The following is a 26,952-nucleotide window of genomic DNA, read 5'->3' as shown; positions in this document are numbered from 1 at the left end:
TGTCAAAGTAACAGTGCCTTGTGTTTGGTTTCCTAGATTCCTTTAGGATGTCCATACACCTCTGAGGCAAATTGAGATGTCCAAACTCTATGACCTCAGGAGCCATGCTGCCAGGTTCATTGAGTTGGGTTGCTGGTGCACTGTTTGACCTTGGTGCTGGGACAGTAGGTTGTACCAGGCTGGAAGTTTGATGGGCTCGCACACCGCCATCCTGCGTAGGTGTGGGAACCACGGTTGTCTTGCCCACATGGGAGCAACTAGGACGAGCGTCATCGACTCTCTGTTCATCTTGTTCACCACTTTCCTGATGAGGAGTTGGTGGAAAAGCGTACGCAAACATCCCTGACCAGTTCATCCACAGGGCGTTCCCCTGGGAGTCTGGTTGGGTGAACCTGGATGCAAATCCTGGGCATTGTCTGTTTTCGCTTGTGGCGAATAAGTCTATAGTGGGGAAACCCCACTGAGAGAAGATATCTTCTACGACCTCTCTGTGTAGAACCCATTCGTGTTCCTCTGGGAGGGCGTCTCTGCTCAGAGCATCCGCTAGGGAATTGAGCTCCCCTGGAACATGTTGTGATGACAGGAAGATGTTCCGTCTGAGTGCCCATATCCATATTTTCTGGGCAAGCTTGGACAGATTTGGTGAACGAGTCCCTCCTTGCTTGTTCAGGTAGAACATGGCTGTTGTGCTGTCCGTCCGGATTTGCACTGACAGGTTTAATAGGTGGGGTTCGAACGCTTGAAGCGCTCTGAATACTGCCAGAAGCTCTAGCAGATTGATGTGGTTCTTGGCCACTGAGGGAGACCAGAGACCCTGAGCTGTGTGGTGGAGATGGTGAGCTCCCCACCCCGTCAGACATGCATCGGTAGTGACTACTGCCTGTACTTCGGGATCGTAAAAGGGTTTCCCCTGTGCGAGATTCTCTCTTGTCCACCAGTGAAGGCTTTGTACTAGTGTTGGCGAAACGACCACTAGATCGTCCCACTGACCACTTGCCTGAGACCACTGTTTCGCCAACCATTCCTGCATGGGACGCAGGCGCAGGCGCGCGTGGTGGACCAGGTAAATACATGACGCCATCATGCCCAGTAAACGCATTGCTTTGCGTACCGTTATTTGTTGACCGGACTGATAATGCGGAATTTGCAGTAGTATATTCCGAATTCTTTCTTCTGAAGGAAAGGTCAACCCCTCTTGAGTATCTGGGATTGCTCCTAGGAACTGTTTGGAGGTGCTTGGCACCAGGCTTGACTTTTTCTCGTTGATTGAGAAGCCTAACTCGTGGAGGAGGTCGAAAGTCCTTTGAATGTTTGTCCTGCAAATTCCTGGGGTTTCCCCCGTTATGAGCCAGTCGTCCAGATAAGGGTACACTGGGATTGCCTCCCTGCGTAGGCGTGCAGCCGCCACCGCCAGTACCTTGGTGAATACCCTTGGTGCTGAAGCTATCCCGAAGGGCAGTACCTTGAATTAGTAGTGTCGACTGTCCACCTTGAAGCGCAAGTACTTTCTGTGCGCTGGGAACATGGAAATATGAAAATAAGCATCTTTCATATCCAAGGTTGCCATGTAATCCCCCTTTTTTAGGAGGGGGATTACCTCTTGTAGCGTGGTCATACGAAACTTTTGGGGCTTGACATACTTGTTGGCAGGCCGTAAGTCCAATACTGGGCGCATTGTCAAATCTTTATTTGGCACAAGGAAGTAAGTTGAATAAATACCCTTGTTTACCTGGTGTCCCGGGACGAGTTTTATCGCGTCCTTTTCTAGCAGAATGGGGATCTCCTCGAGGAGAATCTTCTGATGTTCTAAAGAGTGTACTCTTTGTCGTGGAGGATGGTTCCGGGGACGCGGCAGTAGTTCTATACAATATCCTGTGGATACTGGTGACAGCACCCATCTGTCTGATGTGATCCCTTCCCAAGCCTGGGTGAAGTTGGAAATGCGTCCCCCTACTGGGGTTGCGTGAGAAGGGACCCTGAACTGAGTGTCACTGCTTTGGTGGAGGCGTGCCGCCTCCCTTGCTGGGGCTGCCTCTGCCTTTACCACGACCTCTCCTATTACCCCTGCCGTAACCCTGGGTAGACTGTTGGTTGTTGTTCCACTGTGTACCCTGCCCCTGGGAATAGTTAGATCCTCTCTGGGAATTTTGGCCGCGTGGGCGACGAAAATTACTATTCCCTCTCTGGTTAGGGGGTTTATTGGTTAACTGGCCAAGGGACTTGAGTGTCTCGTATTCGTCCTTGGCATTCTTCAGTGCGTCTTCGACCGCCTTACCAAACAACAGATCGGTTTCCACCGGTTTGTCCAACAATGAAGCCTGGGTTTCTGCCTTAAAACCAGACTGCCATAACCACGCATGTCTTTTGATAACAGTGCCTTCTGCTATCAATCTGCCTGCGTTGTCCGCAGCGTCGAAGGTTGCTTTCAAAATGCAACCAGACACGGCTCTACCCTCTGTGGAAATCCGAGCTAACTGGCCCTTCAAAGGTTCAGGAGCAGAGGCTATGAGTGCCGCGACTTCTTCCCACTGATGGCAGTTGTAGCTGGCCAACAGGGTGGTGGAGTTTGCAATCCTTGCTTGATAGGCGGACGTTGAGGCTACTTACCTGCCAAAACCGTATAGTTTTTTGCTCTCCTTGTCAGGAGGAGCTTCGGACGATGACAAGGGTGTTCCAGCCCTCTTACGAGTGTTAGTGACAACTAGGGAGTCTGGCTTCAGATGTCCTCTTATATAGAGAGGGTCAGACTGGACTGCCCTGAAAAGTTTTTCAACCCTGGGATTGACTGCTCTGGTGAGATTCGGGTTCACCAGGGACGGGTCTATTCTTCGCTGAATGGACTTAAGGATAGGGATGGTCTGGGCAACAGGCCTCCTTTCTCCCACTAACTCCTCTGCGAAGTCCCTCTCCTCCTGGACACCGTGGGTGTCAATATGGAAATGTTCTGCTGCGCGTGCGAGAACCTCGTTTAGGAGGGGTTGGTTATCGACAGGGGAGTCGGTAACCGGGGCTTCGTTCTCTACCGGGGAATCTACTCTGTATGTTTCCGGGTCTTCCTCTTCCTCTTCTTGGTCCTCATCATCCCCATAGTAGCCCGTCCCGGTTTGCTCTTCTACCATGCCAAATTCTTGGTCCTCACCAAAGGAAGCCTCTCCCTGATACAGTGAGTATGGTCTTGAGTATGGTTGTACCTCGAAGGGGTCTGTAGACCTCATCAGTGTTTCAAACCGGGGCTTCTTACTCGGGGGGGATAGGATCATTAGAGCCTGAGGGTGTCGCCCCTTGTGGATCATACGAGAGGAAATGTTCTGGATTTTTATCGTAAAAATCAGCCAAAGAAGACATCCTTGACATGACCCTATCTATGTCTTCACTCGACCATTTTCTGGAACCGGGAATGACTCTCTCAGCAAGTCTATGGGATTTATCTTGAGTAGATTTGCTGGTTTTAGACATATCAGCAGACCTGGTTTTGTCTGTCTGTTAGGGGGAGTGGTGTGTTTCACAGGTGTGGAAGAGTGCAAGGGCTGCTTCTTCTGCTGTTTTCCCCCCTCCCCGTGAGTGGAAAAATGTTTTCCCTGTCCTTTAGTGGCTCCGGACGTTTTTGACGCCTGGCGTCGAGGATCGGGGGTGGGGTCCCTGTCCTTCGAGCGTGGGGCCTCGCTGATTTTGACTGCGGGCTCCGACTCCTGGAGCGCGGCCTGGGGGTGGAAGTCGTCTTCGTCTTCCGACGATCGAACTTCTGTTAATCTAGGGAGCGAGGCACTCTTGGCAAGAGTGGATGATTGCCTGGAGTCATGCGGCGATCTCGACCGAGAGCGCCCAGAGGACACTGAATCGGACCGTTCTGTTTGTGCCTCTTTCCGAGAACTCGACGTCGTCGAGTCTCGGTTGGACTTCGTGTGTTTAGTGTGTGTAGTGTGTGAAGCCCTTGTGTCGCCGGGGGTCTTCCCCATAGCCGCCCTGCCGGACGACCTTCCGAGGTCGGGGACTTGCGCTCGGCTGTCTTTCGATGCCGTAATGCCCTCGCCGTCCGAAAGTACGGCGTCGCTGCCGTCGCTGAAGGCGCCCTCCGCTGCCATGGCCGCCTGCCTGGCATGGTGGGCCCAACGCTTCGTCGAACGGTCCTTAAGTGTCTTAGGTTTAAACCTACTACACGCTCTGCAGTTCGCTTCGGGGTGGTCCCTCGGCAAGCAAAGATTGCACGTGGCGTGCCTGTCGACCCAAGGGTATTTGCGATTGCACTTGGGGCAGAATTGAAAAGGGGTACCCTCCATACGCACCTTGAGGCAGCGGGCTGGTAAGTGTAGGAAATGTATAAGGTGTACCTATATACCAAGAGTGTAGAGTATGTACAACCCCCCCACTCTCCCTACTTGCAGGGCCGAGGCCAGAGGCCTTCCAAGGCCCGGGCCGAGGCCAGAGGCCTTCCAAGGCCCGGGCCGAGGCCAGAGGCCTTCCGAGGCCCAAATCCGTCGTGCAGCAGCCGACGGTCGATTTCTTCTCCAGCCGGTGTCGAGTGTCGAAGTTGGGATGGGGAAGGATGTCAATAAATTAATATTTTAAATATTTTAGCAAAAGTATGGCTAAGGCCAGGGGACTCCGCAAAATGCTTCCGACCAGTATGGCGGAAAAAAACAATCTGAGGATCCTAGACGCGTGAGGGACCTTGGGTACAGTGGACGTCACACTAGGGATAGTATTACTGGCACGCCCTGTGTCGACGCCCATTTTCGAGTTTCGAAAAACAAACTGTAATACTCCGCAGCTTCCACTATTTGTAAGTGTTGGAACATAAATACTTTAAAACATATAAAGTCTTGTTGAGTGGGATCTTGTCTTCGAAGCTTCCCGCCACTTGCATCCAACGGGCGTCGAGGACCTCCTGCAGTGGCCGCATCCGCAACCTGCACAGACACATAAGGTACATGCACGATTACATCATGCCGAGCAGGGACTTGATGGCCCTCACCCTGGCCACTTCCATGGTCAACAGCCATTGTACCTTGCCCAGCATGTCCTGCGTCTTTTCCTCCGACGGTGAGGCCAACCGCGCCACTGTGTCGAATCTGGCTCCCAGGAACAGGGCGTCCTGCGACGGTACCAAGTGGAACTTTGCAAAGTTGATCGAGAATCCCAGTTCCGTGAACAGGCGGATGTTCTTCGCTGTGTGGTCGACGGCGAGTTCTCTTGACTTTGCTCGGATGAGCCAATCGTCCAGGTAGGGGTATACGTGGATCCCCTGCAGACACAGCCGCGCCGCCACCGGTGCTAGGCACTTGGTAAAGACCCTTGGAGCCGACTTCAACCCGAAGGGCATGGCCTTGAACTGGTAGTACCGCCCTTGGACCACGAAACGTAGGAACTTTCAATGTCCTTTGTGTACGGGGATGTGAAAGTAAGCATCATCCAAATCCAGCTGTCCCAGCAAGTGCTGAAGGGTAACCATCTGGAACTTCTGGTCTTTGAATTATTTGTTGAGGAGCCGAAGGTCCAGGATGGGGCGCCAGCCGCCGGTGGTCTTTCAGACGAGGAAGTACCGCGAGTATACTCCGGAGCCTCTTAGGGACGAGTTCTATCGCGCCCTTTCTCAGCATGGCTCGTACCTCCAGAAGCAGCTGTGGAATGTGGTTTTCTTTCCTGGCCACAGGTGGGAAACAGGGGCACTTCCTTTGGAACTCCAGAGTGTGCCCGTGGGCCAGGGCATCCAACACCCAACGGTCGGTGGAGATGGACTCCCACAAGCTGCCAAATTTCACCAGCCGGCCTCCCACCGGGAGTGCTTAGGTCGGAGCCCGACATCACCGCCAGTTCAGTCCTGTTTCGCCGAGGCCTTGCCACCCTGGGCTCCTTGGAGACGTTGACAGTAACCACTGGCCTTGCTGCGGCCTCTGTAAACTTCCTGCGACGAGGAACAGGCAGCTTGGCAGTACGACGATGAACTGCCACTGAATCCTTTGGAGGCACCTTGAAATTTGCCTCTGGAGGTCCGAAAGGACGACCGTCATTGATGAAGAGTGCCTAGGGCACGGGCCGTCTCGATGTCCACTTTGATGGCCTGCAGCGACTCGTCCACCGCTTTACCGAACAGGTTGTTTCCATCAAAGGGCATGTCCAGTACCCTGGTCTACATCCTGACGGAAGTCGGTGGCCCTGAGCCAACCGTGCCGGCGCAGGCAAACGCTGTTGCCCATTTAACGAAAACCAGTATCGGCGATGTCCGTAAGCCACATTGATGGCGTGATCCAACGCCACCTCACCTTCTTGCTGGATTTCTAGGGCCTCTGCCCTATTATCGTCTGGGAGGAAATCCAGGATAGGGGTGATCTTGAACCACAGCTCCCTATCACAGCTGGCCACGATCACGAGGGCGTTGGCCGCCTTAATGGTCGTCGCCGTCGACGAGATGACTCGACGCCCCATCTTCTCGTACCAGTCTCTCTTCGCAGGGGCCGTGGAAGGGTTCTCCAAAAGGGACAGCCCTTCGTCCCATATGTCGTCCAACAGCGGGACTGAGTACCAACGATGGGATGCCAAGAGGAAAACCGTAAAGAAATCCCTCTTTCTTCTGTTCCTCAGGGCACAGTTGGAAATGCTCTGAGGCTCTGGCGATCATGGCGTGAAAGGAGCCAATTTCGTCGGGGGGAGGCGGCAGGCGACGGGAGATCCATTACGTCGTTGCCACCGTCGTCAGTCCCCATCGTCGCCGTCTCTGTCCCCGTCTCGTCCCTCGGAGGAGGAGATGGGGGTGAAGGCTGGAAGGGAGGGGGGAGGATGGAATCGCCTCTGCTTGCTTGGTGGGCTCCCCGACGGTCCAGGCACCGCTGGATCGTCCGCTGGGGGTAAGGGCAACACTGTCCTTATCTCCATACACAGGGTCTGCCAAGCCATCAAGATTGCTCCTGAATTGTCCTGTGGCGTAAGCATCGGTTGCGACGGGAGCGAAGGCTGGGGTGTGGGGTCCTCCGTCTCCTCCACGGCCCGCGGCTCCTCATCTGCTCCACCATTGCTCTCTACGTCCGCCTCGTCGGAATCCTTTCTTTATGTCCTGACCTCCTCAAACTTCTTGTCTTGTCCAGGATAGCTTTGACGCCAGCCAGCTCATCCTCAGAGGTGGTATCTGTGTCCGTTAGGGCTACCGTGCCACCCCTCTTTCTCGCTCCCGGGGTTTCACAGGGGTCTTCTCGATAGATTGGAAAGATGTTTCCCTCCGGGGTGGCAGGGAAACTCTAGGCCCAGAAGTCATCACCACTGGGCCTTCGCCGGGTGAATCAGGGCCTTCACGACCTTGGGCGCGTCTGAGGCCATCACCTTAGGGGGAGGGTAACTGCCTCGCCCCCCCTTGGCTTTCTCCGTCTGATTCGACCAGGGCTTCTCCCGAAGCTTACCCGGGTTCTCCGACTTCCTTTTCACCAAGCTAGAGCGTTGGCTCGTGGATGATGGCGTCGGTGACATCGCGCCCTTCCTGGCACCTGAGGAGCCTGAACCAACGGTGCTCCCGGTGCCCACGACTTGCAGTGCTTTGTCTTTTGTTGGGCCTCCGTCGCCAGTGATTGGTTAATAGTAGAAAGACAGTTCAGATCTGAAACTGATTTTTTCTTTACCGAGGATTCCCAGCCTGATGACGGGGAATATTCATGAGCGTGTGAATCCATGCCAGACCCCAAGCTGGAGAGCAGGAGATATGTAGTCTGAGAGTTCAAGAGTACATCTGAAGTGTTGAACTGAGATGACAGGGTTACATGTACAATTTTTGGATGTGACCCTGTTTGAAAGCAGGCACTAAGAAGTGTGTAACAAACATAAAAGTAAAAAGGGTAGAAGGGCTGCCTTGTGCTACGGACATCAGGGATTAGCCAATCAGGTTTCCCGGTTGTGGTGTACAGGAAGACAGAGTAGCAAGAGTTATCTTTGTTGTGTGCAGTGAATATGAATATGGCTTTGAGGAAGCAGAGTGTCTGGATGGTGAGCGATGGTTGGATCTATTGGTGGAAGGTGCACCGTGAGCAGTGTGGATTATCTGTAAATCTTGAATTGGATGAATTTGAAGTTTCCTGGTATGGAGTCCGAGAAATGAAGTGGGCAGAATTGCTCCAGTTTTGCGAGAGTACGGTTACTTTGAAGCATCCAGACATTATTGTAGTTCAGTGTATAAGCAACCATTTGGGCTATGTCACCGGAATTTCCTTACAGTTTGCCATGAAGGATACATTTGCAAAGTTAATGGAACTGTTTTCATGTTCGAAGATTGTTGTTCTCACAAATCGATATGGTTTTGGTATCAAAGTCTTCATATCGCAGGTGACCGACCTAGAGATTGGGGTGCAAAATCTGACCGATCATGCCCCGGTTATCCTCCGGGCGGAACCTTTAGCACCTCCCCCGATGGTCCGTAGAGTATGGAGGCTGAACAACCTGCTACTAAGAGACCTTTCCCTGAGATCTTATATGGAAACAGTCATGAGAAACTATTTTCGGGATAACGATAATGGTGAGGTGGACTGGTGTATGGTTTGGGATGCCGGCAAGGCCGTTATATAAGGGCGAAATTTCAAGTAACGGAACAGGAACAGTTCCATTACGTCCAGATGAGGCACTGGACTACAAATAGACTGGTCAGGATGGCAACTAATCGAGAGGCCACAGGCTTAGAACTAGCGATGAGAGAGGGGTTGCCGATACATGGAGTTGTGAGACTATATCGTCTGTTAGATGGGGCTGTACCTGGCGACATCCTGTCATACATGTCTAACTGGGAGCAAGTCTTGAGGATCACCATAACAGAGGAAGAATGGGGCCTGATCTGGGACCGAGAGCCTAAGAGCTCTAAATGCAAGAGGATCAAAGAATTGGCATGTAAGATATGCTTTCCATTAGCCCGAAATGTCTCCCCTGTGCTGGCAGAATTGTAGGCAGGTTGGGAACCTGGGCCATATGTGGTGGACTTGTACAAAGGCACAAGTTTTCTGGAAAGAAATTATGAGCCACATTAGGGAAATATTGGGCATTCAACTACCTCACAGCCCCACAGTGGTGATATTGGGGGCAGTGGCGGAGGGTCTATATGCTGCTAGTGTGGCCCGTGCTACCCTTATTACTCATAAGCTGGTGGCAGCAAGGATTACAATAGCCCATGGTTGGAAAACAAAGCAGGGCCCAATTGGGGCTATGTGGTGGGTTAGAATGTGGGGCATCATGGCGACGGAGAAAGTGTGTGTATTGGCCAACTCGCATATACAATTTTCCTTGCAGTATGGCCCCCATTTCACAAACATGTATCGGACAGGGAGCAGAACCATTTCAAGCCCACTTTGTTGCGAAATGTTTCGGTACTCTGAAGGGGAGTTGTAACAGCACTGACAGGGGGGGGGGAGCCCTCCAAAGTAAGCTTGACTGTTAATGGGAAAGACTCTGTTGCACCACCACTGGTTTACTTGGTTGGGTACAGTTTATAGGGGAGTAGGGAGGGGTTGTTGACATAATGAAAAATTGGTGTGAACTAAGACTACTACTATGCTGTATCATATGACTCTGTCTGAATGTTACAATGCTGGTCTAATGATCACTCAAACAAAATAAAGCTTATGAATTATTTTTAAAAAACACAACACATTACAAATACATTGCATCACAAAAACCAGCACTTATCCATCTAAGTAACCATACCAGTTACTATTCTGTTTTTCTTAATCTTCACAAAGAAACAAATAGTATTCCATAAGCACTATCCTCAATTGTACTACAATCATAAATACCATATACACTTCAAATATATCATTACACCATATCACACATACTGTATATACTCCCCTACTTTACCTATAATTACTATACAGATATTACTATAATGTGTGTAGCCAGTGGCCAGATTCTTGCGGCCATGCCCCAAGAATCTGACCACAACCACCACAATAAAATTAAACCATATAACGAGTACGTACAATACACCTTCAAATAACGAGACTCGCCCAGACTCTGCCCCCCGGCCCCCAGAACCTCCCCACCCCCAGTGACGTCCACGGACAGTGAAAATGACCGCAGACCCAGCTGCACCTGCACAGCTTTTTTCACCACTCCCTCCACCCTTTCCAGGCCCTCTTTTTGCCACAAAATAACCCCAAATGCATTTTCACAATGTTTTTCTCACCGTGCTGTCCACAGACAAATGCTGTGGTCTGCAGATCCTATACGGCGACCTTTTTCAAAAAAGTATGAAGCACCTCACGTTTTTGAACATCCAATCCAATCAAGCTTGCGTCTTTGATGTCCGGGGACACCAACCCACCCTCTGAGTTGTCCAGAGGCGTCTGTGGACTCTGAATCAGGAAATGAGTCCGCGGACCGGAGCCAGATATCACTAATTCTGCTTGACCTACTTTTTGGCCATTTTAAGAAAATGGCTGGACTGATTTACACCAAATTTGAAAAGGCATCATTTTGGGGCCAAGCCCCCGCTCCTCCATTGTGCCTATGAGGATTTCAAAAAATGTTGGATTGCAGAATGCTTAATGAAACAGAACTATTATGGTGAGAACAGAAAGGATACATATTAACAGAGGGGTTTGCGAGGAATCATCGGCCCTTCTAAAGACTCTGTAATTCTGCATAAAAGTAAAGTTACGTGCAAAAAGGAATGCAACATATGGGAAGCAATTGAGCATCGCCATTAAGCAAAGCAAATACAGGAAATAGATGTGCAACCTAGGAAGCTGCAGTTTTGTGGAAGATTGAAAGTAAACAGTTGATAAAGATTGGGAAAGGGCCAAGCGGCCAAAGTAAAAAAAAAACTTGATGAAAGCATCACAAACCTTTTTAAATTGAGAAAACTGTTCTAATGGTATGTCGGAGTGGTCATGCAAAAGTCTGAGTCAAATCCTTGCAGTTTTGAAAGTCTTTGATAGTAATAACCCAAGGAACAAGAAGTTGTTTGTTTCATGGTCGAGACTACTCCCATGTTAGAGTTAGGATTAGTTAGGAATTACTCCAACCCTGCTGATTTTCTAAATAAAGGTTTTTGAAACTTGAATCTGTTGTCGTGTATATCTGGTGTTGATACCGTGCAGAGAGAGAGAGAGAGAGAGAGAGAGAGAGAGAGAGAGAGAGAGAGAGAGAGAGAGAGAGAGAGAGAGAGAGAGAGAGAGAGAGAGAGAGAGAGAGAGAGAGAGAGAGAGAGAGAGAGGCCGTTATAGCCCAGTTCCACCCTTTTGTTATCCCTTGGTCGCAGACGCTGACTAACAGAAGAACTGTTGCAAAATGGAAATACATGCAAGCCATCTTTAGAGGATGAGGCACGTGGGTTCATGAGGAATCTGTTGAATGCTGTATCCATCTGAAAGAACATTAAAGGTAAGTAAATTACTCTTCTAATGGGTGCATTTCTTCCACAGATTTCTTGTGGCTGAAAGACTCCCAAAGCCCCACCACCCACTGACAGAGTTTTTAACACCAGAGCATCTGTTCTTCCAGTATTATATTCTATATGCAACTGTAAGCATTCACTACTTAAACTCAACTATCTTTACCTGGAGTAAAATGAGGACTTCCACGTAAACGCTGGTTCCTTTGTTCAAAGAATCGGAAAATGGTGTAAAAAAGCATGTTATCTGCTGTCTGTTTTGCAGCATCCAGGAACTTGCGTGCAGAAATATTATCATGTCCTCCTATACTACGGATAAACCTCAAAGCAGCTAACACCTGCTGTTTTGACAGCAACACTTCCACGATCTCATCGTTCGCTGTCGAGAGTCTCTATAAGGGGAAACAATGAAAAATAACATTAAAAACGTGTGGTAATTCAGTATTTATCACTTTTGCAAGAGTTGAAAAAGTATAATTTCTCTAAAATCTACTCTTTAAAACATTTAGATTAGCATAAACATCAGCATTCGTGGTATTGCATGCGCTTCACGGACTGGGCTGCAGATGTATGTACCACATAGAAAGACACTTTGGAGCAAGGAACGGATGCAAACATAATGCACATCATGTTAGTTTTACTACCCCAGAAGCCAGGAAATTGGGCAACAACAGTTTGCAACACTGCCACCCCAAATCACCTTTTATGTCAAATGTCTTTTATACTGTGGCAAAATCATTCAGTGATAAAATCTCAGAAAGATTACCAATCTTTCTTCCTTTGCTCTTTTCCTATAATTAATATATTTGTGCGTAATATGCTAAATAAACACTGCAATACGCGTTGTGTTATAGAGTAAGATCAGTGGGTGTGAAATGTGTGATTTTCACCGTAGCAAGGGAACATCAGACTTCCCCAGGTTGAGGCCATCTGCATCTTCCCCGGTCTGTCACCCTTGCTAAAACATGCATAGATTGCCTGCTTATAAGAAAGGAAAAGGGATTCCAAAGGATATGCAGATCATAAAAGTAGCTCTGTGCAGTGCAGCTTATGGCCATGAAGTGGTGTGATGCAAATAAACTGGGGCCCAGCGCACCACGTCTCTGCAGTGGCACAGGCTTGCAGCCCAAGACCACCTCCAACCACTGGTTGCTGCCCCGAGCAGAATTGTGCTGCTCTACCCAAGGGGTCAGGCAGAGGGCAGACAGAGACCTGCTCAGCACTTTACTGCTGTGTTGTTGTTAAGCGATGCTGACTGAGGCCACCCACTAAGAATACATGAATGTGGTGTGCCTGACCAGAGCAGAGGGGAGCTGGAAATTGGGAAAGTTACAGGAGAGTGCTGCTTCCAGTGTTCTCTGGCAGTAAGGAGTCTGATGGCCACTCTAACATTGTAATCACACCCCACAAGAGGATGAGAAGGGTGAGGCATCTATCTTTTACCCACAGCTCACTGGGGTTCTGTACCGTGAAGGCCTGATAGGGTGACTGCCTACAACCTCTCCCATAGCTTCCTTGTCTTCTTGGTCTGTAGGTCCTGGTCAGTCATCACAGCCAGATCTATGCAATAGTTGGTCACAGTACCTGTACCAATGTACTGCATCTTGACTGATAAGCGCTGGAGGCTATGACAAATCACGGGATTCTGTCACTTCTCCCCAGGGGTGAGCCTTTCCCTGTGAGGATAGGGATGTGAGCCTGCTACACAATTCCCTCCCCAAGAAGCTGAGGTGGACACAGAGTGTCCTACAGAGCCAAGTGGTGGCGTGACCACATAGCTGTTGTGGTGGACGCAGAGGTCCATTAACAACGCCAATACCACCTACATTATGGTTCCGCATCGGGAACCATTCCAGAGGAGGAGCGAAGAGATCCCTGAGGAGTCAGGAAGCCAGCCTGGCAACAGGAAAAGAGGGCCCCAAGCTGCCACGAATCCCGGTGACGTTATCCCCAAACAAATCAGTTAAGGGAATAAAAAGGGAGACCCGGGAGGGGCACCGAACATAATCACTGGAGTACTCAAACGCATCTCAGTTGTAACTAAGTGAATGAAGAAAGTGAGAATAAGGACTGGAGTGCTCATACTCGTCTCAGTTGTAACAAAACACTTAAAGTGAAAGAGGAAAGACAGAATAACTATTGGAGTGTGCATACTAGTCTCAGTTTGGAAGAAGTATCCAAACTTAGTTAAGAGAAAGAGAATAAGTGTTGGACTGTTCATACTCATCCCAGTTGTAACAAAGTAACAAAAGTGAATGAAGACAGTGAGAATAAGTACAAGAAGGTTCATACTCGTCTCAGTGACCACAGAGTATTACAAGTGAATGACAAGGTTAAGAATAAACTCTGGAACACTCAGGTTTGTCCCAGACACAATATTAGGCTAAAAGTGAAACAACAACAAAGGAAAGGAACAAATATCAAAATAAGACCAGAGGAATATAAGAAAGAAAGGAAGAGTGAATAAGAGAAAAAAGACGACAGACCATGAAGAACCTTATATCAGAACTGAATGATTTAATCAAAGGAACTTCTAAGAACTATCCAAAGATACTTTATTGAAGTGAACTTGGTGCAAGAACCGACCCACAAGAGAAGGGAGTCATTCTCTTGTATTTATTTTGTTATAATAGTGGTAGGGTTAGCAAGGGTAGTTGGGACAGCAGACAGATATTGATATGGACTATCACGGACGACTGACTAGCACCTTGGCTAGTTGTGTTACACAGGAAAGACCCTTAGAATAGGAAAAGTTAGGAGTTTTCACATGTAATTTAATAAACGTCAGTAGTGAGATGGAAAGTCTGTGTCCGTCTTCCGACCCACCACAAGGCGCAATCCTTTAGGTGCCCGTCAAAGCACTACAGAGAAAGAGGAATACCAATTGGTAGGAAAGAGGGGCACTTAAAGGCATCGAGGCTCTGAGGTAGTAGAGGCAGCAACCTGTGACTAAGTCTCTTGGGACCGTGTGTGATGCTGGGGCCAGGAGCGTTATGGGAGTGGAGGCTCTGGCCCGCTCCAGCAATTTGGCAGTTGTCACAATTGACAGGAACATGGCCCGAACCTTTTACAAAGGATCTAAGTATGAGTAAGCATACCCAACACATATACACACTTGTAGTTATACTGCCACGGTCTGCCCCGTAAAGTAGTTGCAGAATCTCCACCTCCCATGAGGCATTTCTGTAAAGAACTTCAGAACCCAGACACGGTATCAATAAGAACCCCAGGGAAGTAGGGTCAGCTGATTTGTGTAGACAATTTTGATCCCTACATTAATGTGGCACATGGGGGAACCACACACCTTATTGAATCAACTTAAAGTAATCACAGCACAGAATATTGTACACTGACATGAACCATGGAGCAACGAGATAACATCTTCCCTTCAGAGATCCACAGAGTGGAAATCAAAGATGGTGGACAACCTTGATCAAGGCTCTGGGGCACCTCTGCATACCTGGGGGGACTACCAGAATATTGGAAAGCCTGTAAACAAAGTTGCTCCAATCACCTCTAAAGCTTAATCTTGACCCACACCTGAGCGCAGTTAGGTGTGGGGGACTCTGGTTGGCAGGCTTACCCATTTATAACCAATGAGCTTCGAAGAAGCTGAATTGGTGTTTTGGAAAGGAGATGGAGCTTTGACAAGAGTTGGAAGTAGAAAGAGGAGGTTAAAGTGGAGCAGGAAGACAGATCTTAAATAGAGGTGGCCAGGAGGAGGGGGATCGAAGTGGAGAACAGGGAAGAGGTGCGGACAAGGAACCTGAGAAGGGGGAGAGGTGGATAAAAGAAGAGCTAAAGAAACGAGGGAAGGAGAAAAAAACATTGCAGAGGTGGCTGGAGGAAATAGCAGGCGGATGGAGGAGGTGCAAATTAAGGGTGTAATTAGAGGAGGAATACACTGAAAAGATAGTTGAAGGAGTAATCAGGAGGAAAAAGGTAGAGAGTATTTAGGAGGTGAGTAGAGAAAACACCCAGGAGGTGGCTTTAGAGAAGACAGGCAGAAAAGGTGAGGGACAGAAAAAATAGCAGAGAGGAGTTGAAAAGAAAGAACGATAAAGAACAGGCACACTACAAGCCTGAAAGTTGGAGTTAATGAAGTATGGAGGTACGAGCATGTGGTAAGTCATTAAGGAGGTGAGGAGATGAAAGAGGCAGTGGGGAAGGAGGGACTTGGGGGTGCAGGAAAGATCTCCTTAGGCATGAACCGTTGGTATGTGTCAAGGAGGTAGACTCAAATAGAGTGTTGGGGGGTAGAGCCAGAAACCAATGACAGAGATGGGAAGAAGACAACCTGACCATATTTGTTTTATTTTTTTGTGATTTAGTTTAATAAAAAAAAACTTTTTACACATTGGAATATCTTATGCCAATTTACATCGCCCGGTTGGGCTTTTACTTCTTGATTACTCAGTTGAAACAAAGCGGTGGAAAAGGACGATAGAACACTCTCAATTTCTGACGTTTTTAGTGACAGTCACTTGAACCAGTCACTCTGTCTCTGTGCTTTCCGTCACTGTTCATTTTTCTCGTTACTTCTTGGTCCTTCATTAATTTGTCCAAGAAGTTGACTCCTGCGCATACTAGTCCTGGTTTCCTTCCTTGTTGGAACTCTCTCCACCAATCTTCCTCCGTCATGGACTTAAATTCTTCAAAGTAAATTAGCTAAAAATCGTGTTCTGATTTCTATTACTGCAGGACATTCTGTCAACAAGTGTACTACTGTTTCCAGTTTTACCTGCATGTTACAGAACCTGCATAGTCCGTTCACGCCTCGATTCCCTCTGGCATGTTGGTACTCGTTTATAGGGTACACATTTAGCCTTATCCAAAGCAGCTTCTCACAATGGTATTTACTTGGGAATTTCATTAGATATTGTGGTATGGTGTCTCCTGTTCGATGTTCTTGGTCCGGATTATGTAGAGATTTGTATAGTAATTTGGTTTCCTGAGTGTTGATCCAGTCTTCTCTTTTCAACTTTTCCTTCACTTTCTCAGGGTTGGTGATCAGTTCATCCATTGAGGCGTCTAACTGTTCCAGATGTTGTGTCCATTTTTCCTTCCAGTTGTTTAGTGTCACTACACCGTTTCCTTTCCCAGTAGTTGTTAGAATTGTATAACCAACCATTGGGTCCGTCAATGTGATCTGCCTTAGTAGAGCGAGTGACTTCCACCTTATTGTTGAATGCAGAGACTGCTCTGTTCTGATTGCCACCATTGGGAGACATCTTGGAGGTTTTAGAATTGATTTTGCAAAATCTGCTTTCCAGCATCGACCATATCTTCCATGACAGGTTCAAGCCTGCTTCCCCTCCATAGGTAAGGATGGGTACTACTTTTTAAATGTAAAAGGAACGTAGTGACGTCAAGGAGAACTTTCCAAATCTTGCATTCAATATTGCACCTTGCGAGGCCAGCATTTTTACTTTTGAGAAAAGTTCTGTTTGGCAATTCATTTCTGCTATTGACGTGTTGAATTTTATTTCCAGATAGTGTATCACATCCACCGTTTCTAGTTTGTCTTCCCCAATTTTCCAGTTGAGTGACTTGGCGTTTGTCCTCCGTTTTCCTCCTTCTACCATGATCTATGATTTGCTGGTGTTTATGACCAGGTCGTTAGTCTGCATATAGTCTTGAAGTTTTCCAAGTAGATGTTGTAGACCGATTTGAGTTTGGTCCAGGTCCTTGGCGTAGGTTTTTACTGATATTTCCTCGTTATTTAGTTTTAGTGGAAAGTGCTTTGATTGTTTCAACACATCTTGGAGATCTGCAAAGTACAACTTAAAGAGAGTCGCTGCAAACGTGGGTAGCCTTGCTTTACCTCTTTTGGTATGAATAGCTGCCGATAAAGCTCTTTCGTTGTCTAGTCGTACTTGTGTGGTTGTATTCCTATGTAGAGCTTTGATCGGTTGCAGAATCTCATCTGGACAGTTCCAGGCCTGTAGTTTTAGCCACAATTTCTGTCTATTCACCACATCAAACACTTGTTTTAAATCGATAAAGGCTAAGTATAGTTTACCCTTAGCTCTTATAGTGTCGAACTTCAGGAGAGATAGAATGAACAGATTCAGGTCTGTCCCTCTGCCTCTTGTGAAACCAGTTTGTCATGGGTCGATAATCATGACCCTGTTTGCCTACTTGATAAGACTGACCTGAAGAAGTGAGGGAAAGATTTTTCCGATCACGTCAAGCAGGGCTATCGTACGGTAATTGGCTGGTTCCTCTCTCTGGCCCTTTTTGAAAATGGGTACACTGATACTTGCTGTCCATGATGTTGGTATGTATCGACATTTCTCGATGTTCTCAATGGTTGTAATCAGATTTGCCCATGCCTCAGGATCACTTTTTAACACTAGGTTTGTTAACCCGTTGGCGGATGAGTTTTTTTACCATCCTTTCGATTTGGCCGTCTTCCACTCCCAAGACCCATTGCTGTTCAGTGTTCTCATTTTGATCAATTGTTGCATCTGCTGAACTAGCGAAAAACCTCAGAATAGTGATCAATCCATCTTGCTTCAGTTATTCCGCTGTTTAGGCGGCTCTGTTGGTTTAGAGTTAAATTATTTATAATGGCCCACATGTCTCTTGGTGTCGAGCTGACCATTGCTTTTAACATTACCTCGCCTTTTTCTTGGTCGCGTTGTTGCCTGAAGTTAGTCAGGCAGTTTTTATATTGCTGTCTCTTTGTTTTAATTAGGCACAGTGTCTCTGTGTTGTTAACATCTGTGTTTAATCTTTTAATCTGTTTTATGTGACATTTGAGTTGCCTTCTTCTTTCTACCACTGTTATGCTATATTGATGTCCAGGTTCTAGTGGGGGAAGTTTCATCCCGGTTTGACAATTTTATAGGCCTTTAAAAAAGGATCATAGGAGGTGTCAGTTACTCCACTGTACATCTGATCACGATAGTTGTTGGCTATTGTTAAAACATCAGCTTTCCTTATCTTCAGTTAGTTCCATCTGTGGTTTAATTCCAGAGGTTGCGTTTTGACAACCGATTTTTCGCCATTGTTTCCAACGCATGTCAGCCTCAGTATGTTATAATCACTTGATCTCTGAGCAAGAACTGCTATACATCTGACCTTATACATATGGTTTTTAGAGATCCAAATGTAGTCAATCGTTGACTCTTGGATTCCATTCGTCCAAGTTTGCTTTCCCGAAATGTCTCCCTGGGTTTGCCCATTTAGCATATGTAGGTTGTGGGACTTGGCTAGGTGCAACCATGTGGAGACGTCCTTATCGCCTTCTCCAAGCTGTTCTATTATTGGGGAGCCATGTTTGTTCAAGCATTTGATGTTTAAGTCACCACAAATTACGATCAGCTGACTACACGCAGACTTGTGCGCTTTCCTGATGGTTATTGTTATTGCACTCAGGAACTTGCCCGTGTATATTTTTTGCCGGGTTCCAGTAAAGGTTTATCAGCATCATACAGGATGCACCGGATGCTCCATGTTCTACTTGTACCAGAGTACACTGTACATATCAGTTTGGGTTCCCATGATGGATTACATTTAGACTAGTTGGCATCTTTATCAGAATGATGAGCCCCACGCGGGGCCTGCCATTTGCCCCTTATTTTGCTGGATTTATTTATATTTTGTAACCATCAAAGGACAGGGTTTCCTTCAGCCTTGTTTCTTGTAAGCAGATTATTTTAGCTTCCTTCAGATGGGTTTCAGGTTGGTTAAACAGGTGTTTAAAAACCCTCTGGTGTTCCACGAGATAAGGAAGTCTCCCGGTTCTTCCCAGTTTTTTGTTGGCTAGTTCTTTTCAGAGTTGTTTAGGGCTGCTGCCAACCATGACCACTGGTTGTTCCTGTCTCTGTTTCCTTTTTTTGTGTGCTTGGATTTTATATCTTGATATCCATTCATTTTATTATCGAATGTCACTTTTATCGATTGCCTTCTATATTGATCTAATTCGGTTCTTTGACCAGTTTGGTCAGTCACAGTCACGTGTCTTTCTGTGTCATGAAATGTTTGACTTGCTGACTTTGTCCTTCCTGAATTTTCGGAATACTGATATTTCACGTCAAATCCCAATCGAAGTAGCTCCGAACTCTGTTGTAATAGAAGTTCCTTAACCTTGTCCGCTTTTAGATGTAAGATTACTCCATCCACTCTACTTTTGTCTGCATACTCTACGATTGCTATATCATCTGATGAGATATCCCTTAGTGAATATACAGAGTGTAATAGTTGCATAACATTTTTCCGATTTAAGTTTGTTTTGTTTCTTTCTGTAAAGATGTTTTCCAACCTGAGTTTTGTTGTCTTATTGACGTTAACTCTGGTTGGTGCTTTGCCGGGTGGCGTGCGAAACGTTCCTTTGTTCTAACCCCCGGTCTTGTAGGGTTCCATTTTAGAGACATTGAGATATCCTTGCCTGATCTTTCGTTGGGGGTTGCCTTAGGTTTCTGTATGTTCGCTCTCCGTTTTTGTGAAAGCGTTAGGTACTGAGTTTCGTCAATGCTGTTTTCATGATTCCTTTTGGACTCTTGATCATTTTGTAGGGAGCTGGCCGTCCCACCCGCTGGCCACGTTATGCTGTTGCTCTCGTTTGTGGTACAGGTTTTCTGGTGATGCCCTATCCAATGAGGACTCATTCTCGTTGATATAGAATAAGGCATCGTCTATCAGTTCTTGAGTGCCCTCTTTTGTCCGAGTCTGTGTCGCACTCGTCCGATGTGGAGTCTGATTGTAGTACGGCATTTCTTTGTTTTGGAGCTCTCACTGCTGGCAGCGTTGCGTCTGATCGCTCTTTTTCCACTGTTATTCTTAGGTGAGGTGGGGTTTTCAGGTTCCGTAAAAAGGCACGGGACCCATTCGATCTCACCTTTGTTCAATTTTTCATGTTTTTCGTTTTCTTTTCCTTATTTTTATTCACCGTCTTGTTGTGTTTAATTACTGGTTGTCGTTCACAGTTCAGATCTGGTTCTTTGCTTTTGTCAAGATGTTTATTTTTTTGACGGAAGACGGGATAAAGGACCTAATTTTCAGCATAATCGTCAGTAATAACGGAACCTCTGCCATTGTTTCCGTTAGGCAGAGGTTCTCTCCCACCTTTGTTCTGTCTCTTGCCTTATCTCATTTTTATTGTGGGCGCCAACCCCTGCTGCAGTCCGGTGACTATGCCCGTCTCCCATTTGTGCGTGGCCACTGATCTTTTTTCTTTCCAAAGTTTCCTTACTTCCCTCCTCCAAGTTTGTTGTAGGCATTTGGATAGCACGTGGCGTTAGAATTCTCTGGTGCTCATTGTCGTGGAAACAGGGTACTATTATTGTGCCCTCTGTTGTTATAATATTCGGCAGAGTCGGTGCAGAGTCTCTGACACACTGCTTACCTGGAGTTCCTGCTAGTGGAGTCTTTGTCCTTTTTCTATCTCCACTATTTTGCAAGGGGTGTGGACCATAAAAACCTCTGCTACCCACGGAGTGGCGTGGAGTCGGTGCAGAGTCTCGTGAGGCTCACGAGGCTTCTGAGGCACCCTTTTGTATACTCGGCGTGCGTTCAGCATGAACCGTGACAATCGTGAGAAGTATCTTCAACGTACAATCTACCACCCACTAACACGATTACAGCTGCAACACACGGCGAGGGGAGAGTCCATGATGATGCCGGACACCATGAGCACCAGGAGCCGGCCAGAAGCGGCCTCTGCGGCTCTACAAGTAAGAAAAACAGGTGGATTCTCCTCACCTGCCCCTCGCATAATTTCTTTACCAAGACATTTAGCAATTAACCCCACTGTAAATGAGACTGTTCATATGACTGTACATTTGTCTCACTCAATTGCTGCTTTACCCCAAACTCACCCTACGCAAAGAAACTGTTTGTCTATGCTCTCTAACGAGCTCTTACCTGTGGGGACGGGGGCTATGAGTGCTGCAGAAGGGTGTGTTGCTGCCTCAACCGGCTGCTTGTTTCCTGGAGAGGTGGGCGAGTTTGTTGTTTCAGCTGGCCGCAATCCAAATGTTCAAAGCGAGCTGACCAAGCGGGGGAGGGCTGATGGTCCCCCCGTGGGTGTTGAGGGAGACGCCTCCGCGATCGCTCCGCCGCAGCTGCGAGTGCTGGCCGCACGAGCTGCACAGGCGGAAGGCAGACTGTGGGGGCGGTGTCGGAAATGTCAGTGCCAAGAGAGAGGCGTTTGACCTGTGAGAGCACAGGTGCCTGGCTAGAGTGCGCTAGTGCTTATCCAAGGGTGCTCACAAATGTTATGGGATAGACACCACCCCTCCCATGCATATTTCAGAATTAGTGGAAAACAACAAGGATATGCCTGAGACATTTGAAAAGAGCAAGGAGACCATTGAAGATCAATTAATACTGGAAGCAGCAGATGCAAACTATGAAATCAGTAAAGCATTAATGGGCAAACTAGTAAACCACAATGACGCCTCACGCCAAGATGAGGTGTTGAGTTTTACCTCACAAGAGAATGTAGATCCATCATCCCCCCTAAAGACCAACACACCGAGAGAAATTTCACAATCTCCCGCCAAAAGGCGAAACTCACTAGCCATTGTGAATAAATTGCTGTTGGATTTGACAGAACTGAATGGATCCCTAATCTCTAAAACACCTGCCTCCGGTGATTTGAAATCTAACCTGGAGATTCCCACAAATGAACCCTGGAGATCACAACCATCACCATTGTTTCCGGCGAAAGAATACACTCCGTGGAATTACCGGCCAATAGGTGCCAGAAAAAGAAGACGTGTGGCATCAAGTTTGTCACCCCCCTCCCTTCGAATGCTCACAGAACAGAGCCAGGCCAAGTAACAAGAAATCACCCCCAAAATCTAATTTCAACAACCAGGGGAGAAATATTCCATCTAAGGACACTCTCAATTTGAGTACAGAGGAGAGGTCAGAGTCATCTAGCAATGACAAATCTATCTCAAATTCACCAGAGAAACCACAGAACAATTCAAAAATGAAACGTACAGTTAATAGAGCCCTTCCAAACCAAATTATGAGAGACGCTCATGTTCAGAAATTAATCAAGGATGCATTAAACGATCTAAGACCCTTTGTCATGTCCTGGCTGACAATAGCAATGGCACCCATGCTCAAGACGTATGAGCAAATCAACGAGAATATAAAAGATCTGTCAACCTTGTCTGCCCTGATGAATTCAAAAATGCAGTTTATTGAGTCACAAGGAGCCTTGGCAACTGCCAAATTATGGGGAAACATCCAAAGAATAGACCAGTCTTTGAAGGACTTAGCAGACCAAAAGAAAAGCAATACCGAGGACAAGAGAGTGTTAGCTGAGGTGACAAGAGAAGCGTTGGGACTATTTGTATTTGTATTTTGTATTTGTTTATTACTTGTATCACGCGCCGAACCCAGGGGTAACTGGGCGCTTGAGAATGTAGGTTACAGGTTGCAAAAGGTTATGCCAATAAATAACAAAAGGAATGACTCTGGTTACAGTTGAGTCGATAACAAGTTACAGTGACCCTGGTTACAGTTGGGTCGGTTTACAAGATGCACAAGATACACAGATAATAGGCAACGGTGTACGATGGTTGTATTGGGATCTGTAACTGAGGTGGCTGGTCCCTTACTGGGAAGGGTTGTTGGTTAGCCACGTTTTTATGCTGGCTTTGAAGGTGAGGAAGGAGTGTTCCTGTTTGAGGGTGATGGGGATGGCGTTCCAGCGTTTAGCTGCTTGAACTGGGAAACTGGCGCCGCCTGCTGATTTAAGGTTATATCTTGGGATCATTAGGTTTGAAGATTTGGAAGATCTGGTGATGCGGGTGGGTTGGTGGGGGCAGAGTTTGTCTGCGAGATATTTTGGTGCGGAATTGGTGAGGCATTAGTGCGTGATGGCCACGGTGCGAAAGGTGATTCTGTCGCGGATGGGCAGCCAGTTAGCGTATTGTCTGTGTGTGGAGATGTGGCAGGATCTCGGGAGGCTGAGAGCTGCTCTTAGTGAGTTATTCTGGAGCACCTGAAGTTTGTTGAGGTTATGTTCCGAAGTGCCGAGGAATAGTGTGTTACAATAATCAATTTTGGAGAGAGCGAGTGCTCTGGCTAGAGTTAGGCAGCTACTTGTAGATAGGAAGGGGTTGCAACTATATATAAGTTTGTTTGTGTAGGCTGTGGAGGATGCAATGCTGTTGACCTGTTTTCTGAGGGAAAGGGTTGAATCGAGGTAGACCCCCAGGGTTTTTATCTCCTTGGAGACGCTGATTGTGTTGTTGTCAATGGCGAAAGACGAGTAGCTGCGGTCAAGTTTGTTCAGGCGAGCCTGAGAGTGTTAGGCAGAAACCTGTGCAGTTCCCTTGGGGAACACTGCAAAAGATTTAAGACTACAGGTAGAGCAGTAAACCCCTTTGGTAGCAGTCTGTACCACCCAGATTTACCTGGTAGCTGTGGCTGAGCAGTCAGACTTCTCTCAAGAAGAGTTAGGCAGTATGTAAAGTATACACAATATGTACCAAAACACAATAGCACAAGCAAACACTGACCAGAGCTTGGTTTCAAAAGTATATAGTTATTTATTTAAAATACACATAAGTTAAAAACACTCTAGCAAAAATATAGTAAAAGCACTTCAACACAGTTATACTGAAAGTAAATTCAATCCTTTCTCCTATCTAGACAACTCTAGGTTAACACCACTTAATTAAAACAGAGGTGAGTGCTTAACGTTAGATGACACTCTAGTAGTTTCCAAGAAAGGGAGAGAAAAAGCAGAAATAGGTTAGACACACCACTCTAAGGTCCAGAACACTTGCAATAGGCTTAAAGAAGAATAAAGTCACAGGTGAGCAAAAGTCACTAGGCAGGGCCCACTCTTAGAGTAGCCGGAGCGAAAATGTGCCCAAGATCACACTGTTAGTTAGAGATTCAAAGTCTTGCAAAGAGTCGGAAAGAGTTTAGAGTGGCTCAGAAAGTTTAGCCAAAGTGTCCCCGGCACTCCCAGGTTCGAAAGCCGGGGACTAAATCTACCCCGTACAGTCGGTAGCAAGGGAAGCCAGGCGGAACACAGTACCTTAAGCGGAAAGGATCCTCCAGCGGGGGCAGTTGTTCCAGGCAGCGACAGCAAGGCTCGACGTCGGTCAGGGGAGAAGAATATCTCGCTGAAGAGCAGAAGAGAAAGGTCGTAGCACTGCCCGGGAAGAAACCAGCCGCGGAGTCCTCCGGTTAAAGGGTTGGTACCGACTTTCGCGGTATGGGGGTAAAGTGTGGTATTCCGGATGCCGGGGTGCTTGGCACAGGCAAGGCGGCCACGAGATACCTCTAAAGGACGGAAAGAAGGCGAAAACTGGTTGTCCCCACCAGTCAAGGGAAGGAGCCACTCCGTTAAGAGTTCTCCTCGGTCGTCGGGAAAAAAGTGGTGAGACGGTTCAGCAGGGCTCCACCGGGTGGTGTCGTCGAAGCAGGTCGGCTCAGCTCTTCCCTCGTCGGATTCTTGGTCCTGTGGCGACTTCTGAAGTCCCAGTCCCCAAAGCCCTGCTTTTATGCAGCAAACCCCCATTCACCCAGCCTAGCTGTCACTCAAACATGCTAAGTGGTGAGCCGGGCGGCTCACCACTTGGGCCAATCAGGACGGAGTGCGACTTGAGTTACCAAGGTAACTCAGTCCAGGGTGCCTAAATCCCCCTCCACCCCTCCTAAGTACCCCAGACAGAGTGGCACCACTTTGGAGGGCTTCTGTGGAGAAGCCCGCCAAAAGTGGAACAAAGGCTCCACTTTGGGTCAGAGTTACAGAGGCGAACACCAACGCCATTTTAGAATCAAGTTTTGGCAAAAAGTCCCAACCGGAGTTATAAAAATAAATATATAAACCGGCGGTATGTTTAAGGCTACCGTAAATAAATAATTAAATGTGTTAGCCTAAAACAATGGGAAATCCCATAGGGAAATATTCGCGGTCGAATATAAAAAGTAGTTTCCACTGCCACCAGCCAAAACTCGATCAGGGGGGACGGAGACGTGCCCCCTCGACTAACAGACCCTGGGGCAATCGAATTGCCCCAGCCAGTACGTCCACAATATGATGGTTTGTACTGGTTCTGTTCAGGATTCAAGACTAGCAAAGTCTTTGGTGACTTTACATGCCCTGGGAGACAGTAGTCAGTCCCAGGGTATGGAGTCTATGTTGGGGAGTCCCTAGGACACCCCTGGGTCACGGCACAGAGGGTGCTGTGTGACCCACATCACAAAAATACATGAGGCCCTATGGAGTAAAAGACCCCATAGCCCATTCAACACAAGGTTTAACCAAGAAAACACACTTCAACATGTCCAAGAGTGAGGGTAAAAGAGTCTCACTCTTGGCAGGAGAAAAAAATTAAACCCCAGAAATCCAGCAAAGCTGCTGGGGGACTCACTAGGTAGGGAAATTCAGCCTAAACAGAGAATTCTCCCTAACAGAGAGCCTACGATCATCAGCTCTGTCTTGTCGTCATTGAGACAAAGACCGTTATTAGCCATCCAGGCTTGGATTTCGAGATAGATGCTGTTGAGTAATTTAGAGTCATGGTCGTAACAGCCGGTGAGGTGGATGAGGACTTGGGTGTCGTCAGTGTAGTTGGTATAGACTACACCCAGGTTGTCAAGTCGGTCGAAGAGGAGCTTTGTAAAGATGTTATATAACATGGGTGACACACACGATCCTTGCGGGACGCCACACAGGATTGGAGTTGGGTCTGCGGAGGCTGAGGGTGAAAAGACTCTGGTGGTGCGGTCTGCTAGAAAAGATTTGATCCAATCAGATGCATTGGAAGAGAAAGCTGCGGCAGTGGAGAGGTATTTGGTCAGGATTTGGTGGTCGACAAGGTCAAAAGCTGCGGATAGGTCTAGTAATAGGAGGATTGCAAGTTTGCCTTTATCCTTTGCCTCGTCCATTTGAATCTTTAGGTCTAGGAGAGCAGTCTCAGTCCCATGTCTAGGTCTGAATCCGGATTGTCTGAGGCCGAGGAGGTTGTTCACATCTAAGTGTTTCTGGATCTGCAAGTATGCCACACGGTCCAGGATCTTTAGGAGAAAGGGGACTGTGGTGATAGGCCTGTAGTTGGTGGGAATAGTCGGGTCCAGATTGGCTTTCTTTAGTAGTGGCATGACCCAGGCTTCCTTAAGATTTTGGGGTACCTGATTGGAGGCAAAGGAGGAGTTGATCACAGTGGTTATGAAGGGGGCAAGGAGTTTGGCTCCATCCTTAATGATGGCGGCTGGGCAGACATCACCTTGGCAGTGAGAGGGTTTTAGGCTTTTAATAATGTTTTCGATTCTTCCTTAGGTGTTACTTGGGAGAAAGTGAAAGGTGGACAGGTGGGGGTTCTGTCGAGGTGGAGGTTAGCAGCTTGGCGGTCCTTTTGAAGGGTAACCTTTTTAGCTTTGATTTTGTTTTGGAGGAGGGTAATTTTGTCTGCTAGGGCTTGCTGTATTTTGGTACACCAGTCTGCATTTGTTGAGGTGTGCTTGGGGTTTAGGTTTCCTGAGTTTGAGGGGTGCGACAGTGTCTAAGGCTGACTTGAGGGTGTTGTTGTAGAGGTTCACTAGGTATGTTGGGTCGAGGTTGTTAGCTTTTGGTTTGCAAAGAATATTTTTAATGAGTGGTTGGAGGCTTT

General features: G+C 47.4%; 1 protein-coding gene across 4 annotated transcripts in view; it reads right to left on the bottom strand.

Moving 5' to 3' along the window:
* The window catches only part of RMC1 (regulator of MON1-CCZ1), a 1,737,150-nt gene that overhangs the window by 109,948 nt on the left and 1,600,250 nt on the right, over positions 1–26,952 (bottom strand). For all 4 annotated transcript variants that reach the window (XM_069620905.1, XM_069620903.1, XM_069620904.1 and 1 more), the window contains one exon: positions 11,523–11,748. In XM_069620905.1, coding sequence (XP_069477006.1) covers positions 11,523–11,748 — 226 coding nt within the window. The remainder of the gene's footprint in view (positions 1–11,522; positions 11,749–26,952) is intronic.

This window comes from Ambystoma mexicanum, chromosome 5q, assembly GCF_040938575.1.
Source record: "Ambystoma mexicanum isolate Mex_15411 chromosome 5q, UKY_AmexF1_1, whole genome shotgun sequence".
Classification (NCBI taxonomy): Eukaryota; Metazoa; Chordata; class Amphibia; order Caudata; family Ambystomatidae; genus Ambystoma; species Ambystoma mexicanum.
This window is presented reverse-complemented; position numbering and strand designations above follow the sequence as displayed.